This window comes from Trachypithecus francoisi, unplaced genomic scaffold, assembly GCF_009764315.1.
Source record: "Trachypithecus francoisi isolate TF-2019V2 unplaced genomic scaffold, Tfra_2.0 Lachesis_group12, whole genome shotgun sequence".
In the NCBI taxonomy this organism is placed as follows: Eukaryota; Metazoa; Chordata; class Mammalia; order Primates; family Cercopithecidae; genus Trachypithecus; species Trachypithecus francoisi.
The window spans coordinates 13454114-13469982 of record NW_022681457.1 but is presented as its reverse complement, the minus strand read 5'-3'; the positions used below and the strand labels follow the sequence as shown (position 1 = coordinate 13469982).

General features: G+C 49.1%; 1 protein-coding gene across 4 annotated transcripts in view; it reads right to left on the bottom strand.

The window, feature by feature from the left end:
• Positions 1-15061, bottom strand: part of ZNF274 (zinc finger protein 274) — a 34072-nt gene extending 19011 nt beyond the window's left edge. Inside the window, exons 1-4 of one of the 4 annotated variants that reach the window (XM_033224710.1) lie at positions 14610-15061; positions 14054-14131; positions 12542-12668; positions 11329-11424 (exon numbers count right to left, since the gene is read on the bottom strand). In XM_033224710.1, the coding sequence (XP_033080601.1) occupies positions 11329-11424; positions 12542-12668; positions 14054-14086 (256 nt within the window). In that variant the 5' untranslated portion in view covers positions 14087-14131; positions 14610-15061. The other 3 variants (XM_033224711.1, XM_033224712.1, XM_033224713.1) reach the window with 3 other exon arrangements.
• Positions 15062-15869: the final 808 nt, after the last annotated feature.

Here is a 15869-nt window from a genome sequence, read left to right as displayed (position 1 = left end):
GTAGGACTCATTTCCTACTTAACTTTGTTTTCTTTTCTGCAGTGGCAGGATCCCAGCTCACTGCAACCTCCACCTTCCAGGCTCAAGCCATCCTCCCACCTCAGCCTCCCAAGCAGCTGGAACTATAGACACATACCACCATGCCTGGCTAACTTTTGTATTTTATGTAGCAACAGGGTTTCACCATGTTGCCCAGGTTGGTTTCAAACTCCTGAGCTCAAATGCTCTGCCCACCTTGGCCTCTCAAAGTACCGGGATTACAGGCATGAGCCGCTGTGCCTGGCCCCTACTTAACTTCTTGACAAGTAAAAAATGTAAAATGCCCTGCAGGGTTTCCTAAATCATGACCTTCATAATAGTCTCTTCCCTGCATTCCTTTCCTAATGACTAAACTCTTAACAGTTTACATCTCAAGTGTTCCACCCAGCAGCCACATATATGGCAATGGTTCTTGAAGGGAAACTAGAGAGAGCTGAAGATTTGAGTGCCGCCTAATTTATTTCCCTAAATTGCTTATTGTCACAGCATCATTCCTCATTCAGTGCTTTCCTGAGGATGAAGGCTATTTGTCCTAGCATTTGTTTCCCTTCTACTTAAACCAAGGGTCCCCAACTGCCAGGCCATGAACTGGTACCAGGCTGCACAGCAGGAGCTGAACAGCAGGCAAGTGAGCATTACCCCCTGAGCTCCGCCTCCTGTCAGATCAGCAGTGGCACTGGACTCTCACAGGAGCATGAACCCTATTGTAAACTGTGCATGTGAGGGATCTAGGCTGCATGCTCCTTATGAGAATCTAATGCCTCATGATCTGGGGTGGAACAGTTTCATCTCAAAACCATCCCTCCGCGCCACCAAGGTTCATGGAAAAACTGTCTTCCACAAAACTGGTCCCTAGTGTCAAAAAGGTTGGGAACTGCTGACTTGACTGCCATTCTTGCTATCATGGGAAGCTGGGGAAGCACACAGGGTGAGGTGTCAAAATGGTCCAAGTCTAAACTCAATACCAGTTCTGTGCATTAATTAGAGGCACAGCCATGCCATTGTTGGGAGAAAGCGACCACTTTTGAAGACAGTTCTCTCATCTCACACTCACAGTAAAGCATTCCATTCTAAACACCTATGACTTCCAAACGGATGTTTTTATGTGCTGTGTGGATCTCCTTCTTAGGTATAAATAGGTGTTATTTGACTGGCTTTGGAAACCTTGGAGTGTCTCCATGGTGCCTTCTCATTCATTTGTCATTACAAGAATCAGTTAAGACATGGGACAGTTCAAAAACTTCAATCAATGTGAAAGCTATTGATTTATCCATACTATTAAGTGTGTGTGTGTGTGTATGTATATATATATTTGTTTGTTTGTTTGTTTTGAGACACAGTCTCACTCTGTCACCAGGCTGCAGTGCAGTGGCGCCATCTCGGCTCACTGTAACCTCCGCCTCCTGGGTTCAAGCAATTCTCCTGCCTCAGCCTCCCGAGTAGCTGCGACTACAAGCGTGCACCACTACGCCCAGCTAATTTTTGTATTTTTATTTATTTATTTTTTTGAGACAGAGTCTTGCTGTCACCCAGGCTGGAGTGCGGTGATGCTATCTCGGCTCACTGCAAGCTCCACCTCCTGGGTTCACGTCATTCTTCTCTCAGCCTCCCGAATAGCTGGGACTACAGGTGCCCACCACCACACCTGGCTATTTTTTGTATTTTTAGTAGAGATGGAGTTTCACCGTATTAGCCAGGATGGTCTCAATCTCCTGAACTCGTGATCTGCCTGCCTCGGCCTCCCAAAGTGATGGGATTACAGGTGTGAGCCACCACGCCCAGCCAAGTTTTGTATTTTTAGTAGAGACGGGGTTTCACCATGTTGGCCAGGATGGTCTCAATCTCTGGACCTTGGGATCTGCCTGCCTCAGCCTCCCAAAGTGCTGGGACTACAGGCCTGAGCTACCGCACCTGACCTTTTGTTTTTTAAGACAGAATCTCTCTCTGTTGCCTAGGCTGCGATACAGTAGCATGACCTTGGCTCACTGCACCTTCAACCTCGTGGGCTCAAGTAATCCTTTCATCTCAGTCTCCCAAGTAGCTGGGACTGCAGGCATGTGCCCCATCACTTATTTTGTTTTGTTTTTTTGTGGTACAGACAGAGTCTTACTTTGTTGCTGACACTTTTCTCAAGTAATCCTCCCATCTGGGGCCTCCCAAAGTGCTGGGATTACAGGCCTGAACGACTGTGCCCAGCCTATTGTAACTTTTTGTTTAAAATTATTTCAACATAGGGGCCGGGCGTGGTGGCTCACGCCTATAATCCCAGCACTCCGGGAGGCCAAGGCGAGTGGATCACCTGAGGAGTTCGAGACCAGCCTGGCCCAACACGGTGAAACCCTGTCTCTACTAAAAATACAAAAATCAGCTGAGCATGGTGGTGCGTCCCTGTAATCCCAGCTACTAAGGAGGCTGAGGCAGGAGAATCGCTTGAACCCAGGAGGCAGAGGTTGCAGTGAGCTAAGATCGCACCAGTGCACTCCAGCCTGGGTGACAGAGTGAGACTCCATCTCAAAAAAGAAAAAAAAGATTAAAAATTATTTCAGCATAAAAAGTAAAAAACCGGCCAGGTGTGGTGGCTCACACCTGTAATCTCAGCACTTTGGGAGGCCCAGGTGGGAGGATCACTTGAGGTCAGGGATTCAAGACCAGCCTGGCCAATATGGTGAAACCCTGTCTCTACTAAAAAATCCAAAATATCAGCTAGGTGTGGTGGCAGGTGCCTGTAGTCCCAGCTACACAGGAGGCTGAGGCAGGAGAATTGCTTGAACCTGGGAGGTGGAGGTTGCAGTGACGTGAGATGGGGCCACTGCACTTTAGCCTGCGTGACAGAGTGAGACCCTGCATCAAAAAAAAAAAAAAAGGTAAAAAACGAAACACAAAAAACAGAAACCCCTTATTTCCTCTCCTCAGCAAAGTCTAGGTCTTTACCAGACATCCCCACATCCTTGGCTAATGCCAAAAACTCAGAAATTATTCACTCTCTCACACACACACACACACACACACACACACATTTTTTAAACAAAGGCTGGAGTGCAGTGGTGCTAACATAGCTTACTACACTCTCAACCTCCCAGGCTGAAGTGATCCTCCTGCCTCCACACCCGGCTAATTTTTGTTATTTTTTTGCAGAGACTTGTATTCACCATGTTTCCCAGGCTGTTCTCAAACTTCGGGCCCAAGCAATCCTCCTGCTTTGGCATCCCAAAGTGTTGGGGTTACAGGCATGCGCCACCACACCTGGCCCTTTTATCTCATGTTTTATATATATATATATATTTTTTGAGATGGTATCTTGCTGTGTTGCCCAGGCTGAAGTGCCGGGGAACAATCACAGCTCAATGCAGCCTCAAACTCCCAAGCTCAAGCATTCCTCCTGCCTCAGCCTCCCAAGGAGCTGGGACTACAGGGATGCAACACCACATCTGGCTTATTATTTTTATTTTTAGTAGAGATGATGTTTTGCTGTGTTGGTCAGCTGGTCTTGAACTCCTTAGCTCAAGTGATCCTCCCACTTTAGCCTCCCTAAGTGCTGGGATTCCAGTCATAAGCCATCACACCTGGTCCCTTTATCATATTTTTAAAAGGAGCGACGGACACATAGAGGCACAGTCTTGTAGTCTCAGCTACTCAGGAGGCTGAGGCAGGACAATCACTTGAACCTAGGAGGCAAGAGGTTGCAATGAGCCAAGATTGCACCACTGCCTGCCAGAAGCCTGGGTGACAGAGCAAGACTCTCCAAAAAAAAAGGCCAGGCGGCAGTGGCTCATGGCTCACGCCTGTAATCCCAGCACTTTGGGAGGCCAAGGCAGGCAGATCACGAGGTCAGGAGATCGAAACCATCCTGGCTAACACGGTGAAACCCCGTCCCTATTAAAAATACAAAAAATTAGCCGGGTGTGGCGGTGGGCGCCTATAGTCCCAGCTACACAGGAGGCTGAGGCAGGACAATGGCGTGAACCCAGGAGGTGGAGCTTGCAGTGAGCCGAGATCGCGCCACTGCACTCCAGCCTGGGCGACAGAGTGAGACTCTGTCTCTAAAAAAAACAGAAAGAAAAAAAAAACAAGAAAAAAGATACTGACAAAAAGAATGTACAGTTGGACCTGTATATTCTGTGGGTTCCACATCTGTGGATTCAACAAACTCTGGATTGAAAATATTTGAGAAAAAAAAAAAAAAAGAATGATGTGCCAAACATGGTGGCTAAAGACGGTAATCTCAGCACTTTGGGAAACTGACACCGGGAGGACTGCTTGAGGCCAGGAGCTCAATCCAGCCTGGGCAACATGGTGACAAAAAAATATAAAAATTAGCCAGGTGTAATGGCACACACATGTGGTCCAAGCTAGTCGGGAAGTTGAGGCAGGAGGATCACTTGAGCCCAGGAGCTCAAGGCTGCAGTGAGCCATGATCATGCCACTACCCGTCAGCCTGGGTGATACATAGGGTGAGACCTCAACTCGAAAATATATATGAAGGATGGCTGCAAATGTGCTGAACATGTGCAAACTTTTTTTCCTTGTCACCATTCCCTAAACAGTATAACAACTACTTACACAGCATTTACATCATATTCGGTATTATAAGTAACCTAGAGATGACTTCAACTATATGGGAGGATGTCAGTAGGTCATACGCACACCATTTTATACTGGGGACTTCAGCATCTGTGGGTTTTGTTATGTGCGGGAGGTCCGACTTTACATATGAAACATGTGGCCGGGCGCGGTGGCTCAAGCCTGTAATCCCAGCACTTTGGGAGGCCGAGACGGGCGGATCACGAGGTCAGGAGATCGAGACCATCCTGGCTAACATGGTGAAACCCCATCTCTACTAAAAAATACAAAAAACTAGCCGGGCAACATGGCGGGCGCCTGTAGTCCCAGCTGCTTGGGAGGCTGAGGCAGGAGAATGGCGTAAACCCAGGAGGCGGAGCTTGCAGTGAGCTGAGACCCGGCCACTGCACTCCAGCCTGGGCGGCAGAGCGAGACTCCGTCTCAAAAAAAAAAAAAAAAAAAAAAAAAAAAAAGAAACATGTTAGACAGTCACCTATGAGAAATTCTTGGTGGCTTGTTCTTTCATCCCTCTCAACTACTCACCTCGTCCCATTGAGTTCACCTATGAATCACACACACCTGACTCTCCCCCAATGTGCTGTTACTCTCACGCCACTTACTACCACGTCAGCAGGTATTACCAGGTGTAACTGCGGGCCCTGCCTGCCTCCAATCTGTGACATACCACAATTCTTGCTTCACAAGCCACCCCGAGTGAGCTGTGAAAAGCAGCGTCACATCCCCTCATTTCACTTGCTCTAGTTCACTAGGCTCAAAGAGCCCCTCAAAATGCCAAGTTCTGACAGTCACCTCAAATGGTGCCCCCATGCCTAGAAGCTCTCTTCACCACTAATCCTGTATGTCCACGGACTTATTTTCCTTCAGGAATTGGCTTAAATCTCACGCCTGCAGTGTCTCCTGACTAGGTCTTCCAAAGTAATTCCCCACTGCTCCCCTCTTTATACCAAGTTCTTTTCCTTCTCGGTACATTTATCATTGTATCTGTGTAACATGTTTGTAAAAGGCCAGGACTGCTTAGACTATGACGTCTAAGATGGTAGGGATTATGTAAGTGCTTTGGTTTATCACCTAAGTTTTTAGTGAGTATATTGCACAGGACAGAAAAGGCCCTCCATACAGATCTGTGAGGTGAGAGACGGAGAAGAGGAAGGACAGCATCTGGTCAAGGACTCTTTCTGTGACAGAGCAGAGATGAGTTGGACACCCATCACCTCAGGCCTAGGCTGCAACAGTACCTCCTGATGAGCCTCCCCTCAGGTGGCCTCTGACTCTGGGACACCAACCTGAATCTGTCACCTGTGGAGCCAGCTCTCCCAAGATGTGTGGCACCCACAGTGCCCCAGACACCAGCCAGATTTAGGATACTACCAGATCATCCAGAAGTGTATGGCCTGGAGGTTTGCCCATTCAGAACATGGGTCCTGAGCTCCAAGAAGGATGAAATGCAGACTTGTCACAGCCTGAGTAATCCAGAAACATAAAGACCAAAAGGAAGATCAGGAGGCTGGGCTGGGTGTGGTGGCTGACGCCTGTAATACCAGCACTTTGGGAGGCTGAGGCGGGCAGTTCACAAGGTCAAAAGATCAAGACCATCCTGGCCAACATGGTGAAACCCTGTCTCTACTAAAAATACAAAAAATTAGCTGGATGTGGTGCTGCACACCTGTAGTCCCAGCTACTCAGGAGGCTGAGGCAGGAGAATCACTTGAACCTGGGAGGCGGAGGTTGCAGTGAGCCGAGATGGCACCACTGCACTCCAGGCTGGTGATAGAGTGAGACTCCGTCTCAAAAACCAAGGGGCACAGAAACCACTGCAGGCAGATACAAAGTACTTGCATTGCTGGAGACTTGCAGGTGAAATAGTTTAGTGACCTCTTTTGCTAATAAAGATTTTCAGTGAAGGGAATGGAAGGAAAAACTTTGAATGTGGAAACGAAAAACAAAGTATTAATGCTGAGCCAGGAAGCTGACATACAAAGAAACCGGAAACAGGGCCCAGAGAAAGATTGGGGTGGGGGAGAGTCACAGAGACTCTCGCCCTCTATTCTGTGGCAAACAGGTCATCACCAAGGATGGGAGTGAGGTGAGGATGTCACAGCTCAGTACTGCCAGAAGTGTGTAGTTCTGATGCTGCTTGCATCACAGCACAGAAAACAAAGAGAAGGCAAAGCATCCAGTGTGCTCTGCATTCAGCACACCGATAGCAAGGCTGACCAAGCAAACACAGAAAACCAGCTCCCCAACCTAACTAATGAATACTGACACAAAAATCCTTAGAAATTCAGGACTCCAGCAGCACGTTACAAAAGCACTTCTGTATCTATTATACTCCTATGTTAACTGCTCAAAGGAGAATCGTGTGACCACTTTAGTAAGCTCTAGAAGGGAAATAGGAGATATTACTGATTTTCATTCATTAGAAAAGACAAGATGACTATTTGTTAATCCAGATAAAACTGATTTGAATCAAAGCAGAATCCAGCATCAAGTTCATCAAAACCTAGAAACGTTTCCATTCAAGTCAGAGACTAGATACCAACTCTTCACACCCTGAGCTTCACACGATTTTGGACATACTACCCATGATGAACACGACTGCATGACGTAACACAACTGTTACAGATGATAAAAACACTGGCCAGGCATGGTGGCACACGGCTGTAGTCCCAGCTACTCAGGAGGCTGAGGCACGAGAATTGCTCGAACCCAGGGGGTGGAGGTTGCGTGAGCCGAGATCACACTGCCCTCCAGCCTGGGTGACAGAGGGAGACTCCATCTCAAAAAAAAAAAGAAAAAGAGAGAGATGAAATAATTTTTTTTCTTTTTTTGAGATGGAGTCTCGCTCTGTCGCCCAGGCTGGAGTGCAGTGGCATGATCTCGGTTCACTGCAACCTCCGCCTCCTGGGTTCAAGTGATTCTCCTGCCTCAGACTCCCAAGCAACTGGGACTATAGGTGTGCACCACCATGCCCAGCTAATTTTTGTATTTTTAGTAGAGACGGAGTTTCACCATGTTGGCCAAAATGGTCTCGATTTCTTCACCTCATGATTTGCCCAGCTCAGCCTCCCAAAGTGTTGGGATTACAGGTGTGAGCCACCGTGCCTGGCCAAAAAAGATCAACGAATTTAAGAGCATGACAGGTTCATCTGGAACAACTATGCAAGACCATGAGGCAGGATTAACTTGATCAGGTAACAGTAATAATGAAAACCTAATTAAATGTAATACACATCCCAACAGGATTTTCTCAATGAACAGTGACAAGCTGAGAATAAGTGTTCATCTGGAGAAACAGATGGCTAAAGCCAGCTAAGACTTTTTTTTTTTTTTTTTAATAACAAGGGGAACCACTATATATCAAAGCACAGTAACATGGCTTTTACTCAGACAGAAAAGATCAAGGGAGAGTCCATAGAGGCCTGTATATAAAGACAGCTACTTAGTCCATAACAAATATGGTATTTCCAATAAGCAGAGGATGAACCCCATCCATATATAAAAGGACCTTCCAGATAAACTAAACTAAAAAGAAAAAAATTTAAGTGATGTAATCCCAGCACTTTGGGAGTCTGAGGCAGGAGAACTGCTTGAATGCAGCAGTTCGAGGTATATAACAAATACCACATCACACTAAAGTGTTTGGATAATCTACCTATATATGATACAGAATCTAGAACAGAAATAAAGACATATTTGAAAAGAAAAATAAATTATAAAACTTCTGTATAGAGACTACATAAAGGTAGACAATACATGGTCTGGGATATGATATTTCAATATTAACATCCAGAACATACAGAATTCCTACAAATAAAAAAGAAAAAAATGGGAAAATACATGAACTCACAAAAGAAAAAATACCGGCCGGGCGCGGTGCCTCAAGCCTGTAATCCCAGCACTTTGGGAGGCCGAGACGGGCGGATCACGAGGTCAGGAGATCCAGACTATCCTGGCTAACACGGTGAAACCCCGTCTCTACTAAAAAAAAATACAGAAAACTAGCCGGGCGAGGTGGCGGGCGCCTGTAGTCCCAGCTACTCGGGAGGCTGAGGCAGGAGAATGGCGTAAACCCGGGAGGCGGAGCTTGCAGTGAGCTGAGATCCGGCCACTGCACTCCAGCCTGGGCGACAGAGCGAGACTCCGTCTCAAAAAAAAAAAAAAAGAAAAAATACCAACAAGCCATAGATTTATAAAATATGTCCAACTTGGTCCATTGTGAGGAAAATGTGAACTACATTGAACATTGTATTTATCCCATCAGATCTGCAAACCTTCAAAAGACCATTACAAATTGCTGTTGATAAAGAAGAAAAAGAGTTGTCATTTACTTCAGCAACTCTATGTATTCTGAAGGATTTTAAATTTTTTTTTTTTTTTGAGACAGGGTCTCACTGTCAACCTGGTTAGAGTGCAGTGGCATGATCACAGCTTACTATAACCTCAAACTCCTAGCCTCAAGCAATCCTCCTGCCTTGGACTCCCAAATTGCTGGGATTACAGGCATGAGCCCTATGCCTTGCCTATTTTAAAAGATTTCTATTTGGCCGGGCACGGTGGCTCAAGCCTGTAATCCCAGCACTTTGGGAGGCCGAGACGGACGGATCACGAGGTCAGGAGATCGAGACCATCCTGGCTAACCCGGTGACACCCCGTCTCTACTAAAAAATACAAAAAACTAGCTGGGCGTGGTGGCAGGCGCCTGTAGTCCCAGCTACTCGGGAGGCTGAGGCAGGAGAATGGCGTAAACCCGGGAGGCGGAGCTTGCAGTGAGCTGAGATCCGGCCACTGCACTCCAGCCTGGGCGACAGAGCGAGACTCCGCCTCAAAAAAAAAAAAAAAAAAAGATTTATATTTATATATATACATATATATTTGTACTTTTTTTTTTGAGATGGAGTCTTGCTCTGTCACGCAGTGGCATGATCTCTGCTCACGGCAACCTCTGTCTCCTGGGTTCAATCGATTCTCCTGCCTCAGCCTCCCAAGTAGCTGGGATTACAGGCACAAACCACCACACCCAGCTAATTTTTGTTTTCTTTTTTTTTTTGAGAAGGAGTCTTGCTCTGTCGCCCAGGCTGGAGTGCAGTGGCACGATCTCAGTTCACTGCAAGCTCCACTTCCCGGGTTCACGCCATTCTCCTGCCTCAGCCTCCCGAGTAGCTGGGACTACAGGCACCTGCCACCACACCCAGCTAATTTTTTGTATTTTTAGTAGAGACGGGGTTTCACCATGTTAGCCAGGATGGTCTTGATGTCCTGACCTCGTGATCTGCCCACCTCGGCCTCTCAAAGTGCTGGGATTACAGGTGTGAGCCACTGTAACAGAAAATATGTAATAGAAAAATAGAAAAATGTGCCCAGCTAATTTTTCTATTTTTAGTAGAGATGGGGTTTAAACCATGTTGGCCAGGCTGGTCTCAAACTCCCGACTTCAAATAGTCTGCCTGCCTTGGCCTCCCAAAGTGCTGGGATTACAGCCATGAGCCACTGTGCCTGGCCTTAAAGGATCTGAGATGGTAATCTGTCACTACCAGATTTTTAGTTTACAACATTGGTTGATCCTGTAGTTCCATTTTTAGAAATCCAACCTACAGAAAAACCAACTCCTTCGTGCAAAAAAAAAAGTATGCAAGGAGGTTTTCTGCAGTAAATTTAATGTCCATCAAAAGAAGAAAACTCAAATGTGGACCACACTGAAGCTGTTAATAAACCAGAGGTCGGGCACAGTGGTTCATGTGTGTAATCCCAGCACTTTGGGAGGCCAAGGTGGGTGAATCACTTGAGGTCAGGAGCTCAAGAACAGCATGGCCAACATGGTGAAACTGTCCTTTACTAAAAATACAAAAATTAGCCTGGAGTCTTGGTGCACACTGTAATCCCAGCTACTGCAGAGGATGAGGCTGGAGAATCACTTGAATCCGGGAGGCGGAGGTTGCAGTGAGCTGAGATCATACCACTGCACTCCAGACTGAGCAACAGAGTGAGGCACCATCTCTCAAAAAATAAATAAAATAAAGTAGACCAGACAGACGTGGTGACTCATACCTCAAATCCCAGCACTCTAGGAGGCTGAGGTGGGTGGATCACTTGAGCTCAGGAGTTCAAGACCAGCCTGGGCAACATGGTGAAACACTGTCTCTACAAAAAAAAAAAAATTAAATGGGCATGGTGGTACTTGCCTATAGTTCCAGCTACTTGGAAGGCTGAGGTAGGAGGACAGCTTGAGTCCAGGATGCAGAGGGTGCAGTGAGCTGAGATTATGCCACTGCACTCCAGCCTCGGTGACAGAGTGAGAGCCAGTCTCCAAATCAAAAAGAAGCTGAACTGTCTGTATTATAACACCCTCAAAATGTGTATACATATTCACATACATTCACATAAGCCTATGTAAGAAAGTCTGGCTGGAAATACACACCAGGGTTACCAGTGGTTATGAAAGGAGGGCAGAGTAGACAGTGCATGTAACAGACTAAGGGAGCCCCTACTGTCAACACAAGTATTACCTGCCACCGGCAACAGGTTCACTTTCAACCAAGCAGGACACTGCTGATTCTGGGGCCAGAGAAAAACTTAAGAGTTTGGTTCTGCAACTGCTCATCACAGCACCCCATCTGGGGTATCCCAATGCCTACTGCTTTTCCAAGATATGGGTCCCTGACTAATCAGTTGGCCCCTTCCCTGTGGGGGCTTCCCATGTCTGGTTCTCACCTGGAATGGTGTCTTGAGGAATTCCTCTCTCCACTGGCCAGAAATCTTCTGCCTCCTCTAACTGAGATACCACATCTGGTTTGGAAAGCTGATGTTCTGCTCAAAGGAAAAGAGACAGGGCTTGTGGGGGTCTGTGTTCGGGAGAAAATGCTATCTATCCTACTGCAGCACAAGCCGTCTCCAGCTTCTCCCCTGCTAAGGCATGACATACATGACTTCTGGCCTAGAGCGGTGAACACAACTCCATCCATCCCTGTTGTTGGCTTTCCTAGACTCCTTTGCCAAGCAGCTAAGGGGCCCAATTCTGGTCAGCCAGACACAAAGAGAGATCGGTCAGCTGGGAAAGCTTTTGCTTTCTGGTTCAACATGACAGCTGTGAAAGAGACTTGGCTGGGGCTACCCCTTCTCCTTGTTTCTGCCTTGAGCACAGATGCAATGCTTGGAGCCACAGCTGTGCAATGACTAGGGGGAACATGGAAAGGTTCACAATAACCAGAGTCTGAAGGGACAGGCCTTTTTTTTTTTTGAGACAGAGTCTTGCTTGGTTGACCAAGCTGGAGTGCTGTGATCCAATCTCAGCTCACTGTAACCTCCTCCACCTCCCAGGTTCAAGCAATTCTCCTGACTCAGCCTCCTGAGTAGCTGGGGTGCCCGGCTAATTTTTGTATTTTTAGTAAAGACAGGGTTTCATCATGTTGGTGAGGCTGGTCTAGGACTCCTGATCTCAACTGATCTGCCCGCCTCAGCCTCCCAAAGTGCCAGGATTACAGGCGTGAGCTACCGTGCCTGGCAGGGACAGGCTCTCTGGTGCTACTCCTAAATCGTTGGGACACTGGCATCACATTGTCTGGAATTTCTGTGGAGTTTTTTTTTGTTTGTTTTGTTTTTTTAAATAGAGACAGGATCTATGTTGCCCACACTGGTCTCAAACTCCTGGGCTTAAACAATCCTCCTGCCTCAGTCTCCTCAACTGAGCCACCATGCCTGGCTGGAACTCTTGTTACAAAAACAATAAGCATCCACTATTACAGCTGAAAACATCCCCCACAGACCCATCTCCCTGGTATTCAGGGAGGGATGGACTAGGCAATGCTTCAGAAGTCATACTGAAAAGCTGCCCTTTTCCTACTGGTGCCCCTGCAGTCTGAACCCAAGCAGACACATACTTCAGAGGTGCTACACAGATCCTTATTGACCTGGAGGCCAGCCTTACCCACTGAGACCAGGTTCCTGTAGTTCTCCAGCATCACTTCCCTGTACAGGGACTTCTGCTTGAGGTCCAGCAGTCCCCACTCTTCCGGGGTAAAACCCAGTGTTACATCTTCAAAGATCACTGGTTCCTAAAAATCCAGATTCTTGTTCAGCCATGGGCCATCCGCATCCATGACAAAAGAAAGACAGGGGAGGCTGACCAGGCCAGTGAAAGCACAGAATGGTCTACGAGATGACCCAAGGGCATTTTGGTAGTCTCATCCTGAGTTCCTGTCTTTGTCTGAAACCCCAAGCAAACCCAAGCTTGACTCTATTCAGGTTACAATAAGGAGAGCAACACATGAGTCCTCTGTAGCATATGAAAACCTGTCCATTTATTTTATTTTATTTATTTATTTATTTGTTTTTGAGACAGAGTCTCACTCTGTCTCCTAGGCTGGAGTGCAGTGGTGCAATCTCGGCTCACTGCAGCCTCCGCCTCCCGAGTTCAAGCGATTCTCCCACCTCAGCCTCCTGAGTAGCTGGGATTACAGGTGCCCACCACCACGCCCGGCTAGTTTTTGTATTTTTAGTAGAGATCAGGTTTCACCATGTTGGTCAGGCTGGTCTCGAACTCCTGACCTCGTGATCCGTCTGCCTCAGCCTCCCAAAGTGCTGGGATTACAGACGTGAGCCACCGCACCCAGCCCTATTTCTTATTCATTTGAAAATTCTGACTTTGAGAGTGGTGCGTATGCCTCCTAGGGAATTCTCTGAGCTGCACCATCACACCCAAGCTGTCAGCCCCTGCCCAGGGCCCTGATGCTTCTTTCTATTTCCTTCACCTGTCAGGGATCCATCCTCACCTGTCTTTTCTACTTGTTACTGAATTCTGCTGCTGTCACCTCTTGCTCGATGCCAATTTATCTGCTGAAATCTAAACATAAGCCTGATCCCTGCATAGACCTGTCAATTACTCTTTGGGAGGCCGAGGTAGGCGGATCACCCTAGGTCAAGAGTTCGAGACCAGCCTGGCCAACATGGTGAAACCCCGTCTCTACTAAAAATACAAAAAAAAAAAGTAGCTGGGCATGGTGGCACACGCCTGTAGTCCCAGCTACTCGAGGAGGCTGAGGCAGGAGAATCACTTGAACCCAGGAGGTGGAGGTTGCAGTGAACCAAGATCGCGCCAGTGCACTCCAGCCTGGGCGACAGAGGGAGACTCCATCTCAAAAAACAAAAAACCAAACAAAAGTCCTGTCAATTACTCTTCCCAGTATAAAGGATACAAGGAAGAGCCTTGACCTGGCCTTCAGAAGCCCCTACAATCTGGTCTCTATTCTAACTACACCCTTGGAAAACCAAACCACCTGCGGTTCCACCATCAAGCAGGATCTCTCATGCCCAACCAATCTACCCCTCCCCGAGGTGCTCTGGGGGACGGGGGCATCTCAGGGAAGGTGGTATCTCACCACCATCCGCATCCCCCCAGGTGCAGTAGCGGACTCAAAAGCCGAAGGAAGCCTCTACTCACACAGGACCAAGCCGTCGGAAGCCTTGAGGCCATAGTTTCCTCCTTCTCAATGTGTCTCTGGTGGAAGTGGGCAGAGTCCTGAGGAAACCGAAGTTGGGAGGGGGGGGAGAGGCGTAAGAGCTCCGCTGGGGAGCTACCCCAGCCTCCGCCCAGGAACGGCTCCCTCAGCGGGAAATGACAAGCCCAGCCAAACTGGAAAACGCCCAGAGTGAGTCATAGCACTCCCACAGTACTGGAGAGGATCAGTTTTCCCCTCCCCGAGAGGACACCGAGCCTCCTCTGTCCCGCGCATCGGAGGGAATCGCCTCCCTGGCCCAGACCCCACGCTCCCGGAGGCGATTTGTTCTCTCCACCCCGGCGCCCCGAAAGCACTGTCTCCCCTCGGGGTTCCGGGTCACCGACCCCATCCCACAGAGCGGCGGGAGGACTGCAGGCAGGGCCGGCTCCGGGTAACCGAGCTCGGCGGGAAATGCAGAGGCCGCGCTCGCCCCCAACTAACGGTTCCGGACCCGCCCAGCGCAGCCCCCGACGGACGCATGTTTCGCGCGGCACTCACCCGGCGCGCGCCGCACAATGGCGCCAGTCGGCCGGCGGCGAAGTGCGTCAGCCCGCCGTCCCGGACTACAACTCCCAGATGCCCCCGCAGCGCGCCAGCTCGCCTCACCCAGCGGCGGCCATCTTGACCGGCCGGTCAGGGGCAGCAGGCGAAGCCGGGGTTGGCAGGAGGAGGGCACTCGTCCATATCCCTCGGCGGTCCAGCTAGGCAAGGGGAAGCCTTTGATGAGGGACGCTAGGCCGCAGGGCCCCACACTAATGTGGGCAGCGACCCGAGCTGGGAGAGAGTCGTGCCCTGCCACGAAGGCGACCACTCTTGGGGCAGAGCAGAAGCTGGAGATAGGAAAGGAGCTGGACAGGGGTCAGGCCGGAAGTGCGGAGTAGGTGATGCTTAGTTGGTGGCAGTGGGGGCGGGATTAATTATGACGTCCCTTGGGAAGAGGAAGGGCGGGTAGGGCGGGTAGGGCCGGAAGTGCAGGGGGCGGGCCTAACTGGCCGTCCATCTCGGTGGAGGGGCGGGGGCAGGGAGGGCGGGGAGAAGGAGGAGGAGCTAGGGTTCACGCAACTTTTGGGGAAGGGGGCGCGACTGGAGGACGGAAGTCGCGGGGGGAGTGGGGAGGTAGTGTGGTTCCAGCAGTTTCGAAGGCGAGAAAGAAGGCGAGGACTGGGAGAGCAGGAAGTGTGCAGGAGTTGGGACTGACGGCACCTGTTTCTGGGAGATGGGTCCTGCCTAGAAGTGAGGGTGGACAAGGCCAAGTGTCCACTCAAGGTCAGGGAGGGGAGGGAAACTCGGAGGACCGGAAGTGTGATGGGAACGTGGCCAAACGTCCACCCTAGTTCTGGGGATTAGAGGAAGGGAGTAGGAAGGTCAGGGGTGTGCAAGGGGAAAGAGGGAAGACTGGGTGGACCGTAAGTGTGATGGGAATGAGGCCAAACGTCCACCCTAGTTCTGGAGAGATGATTAGGGCTAACTGTACCCCAGGCATTGGGAAGGAGGAGCAGTATCCTCTGCCCGGTGTCCCCCTGTGGTCCAGTTTGCTCCTGGAAGCTGAGGCTCTTACGTCTAGGGAGAGGAAACTGAAGTCTGTAGCTGTCCAGGACCTGGTGTGTGCCACCCATCGTTGGGCCCAGGGTGCTCTCATCTTCCTTGGAAGCTCAGGACAAGGAGGTATTCTCTTGGCTTCTTCAAGGACCGACATCTGGTGTTTTCGTATCTTCCTTAGGTCCCAGGTCCTGCTATGGTCTTGTCTTCTTGGGACCT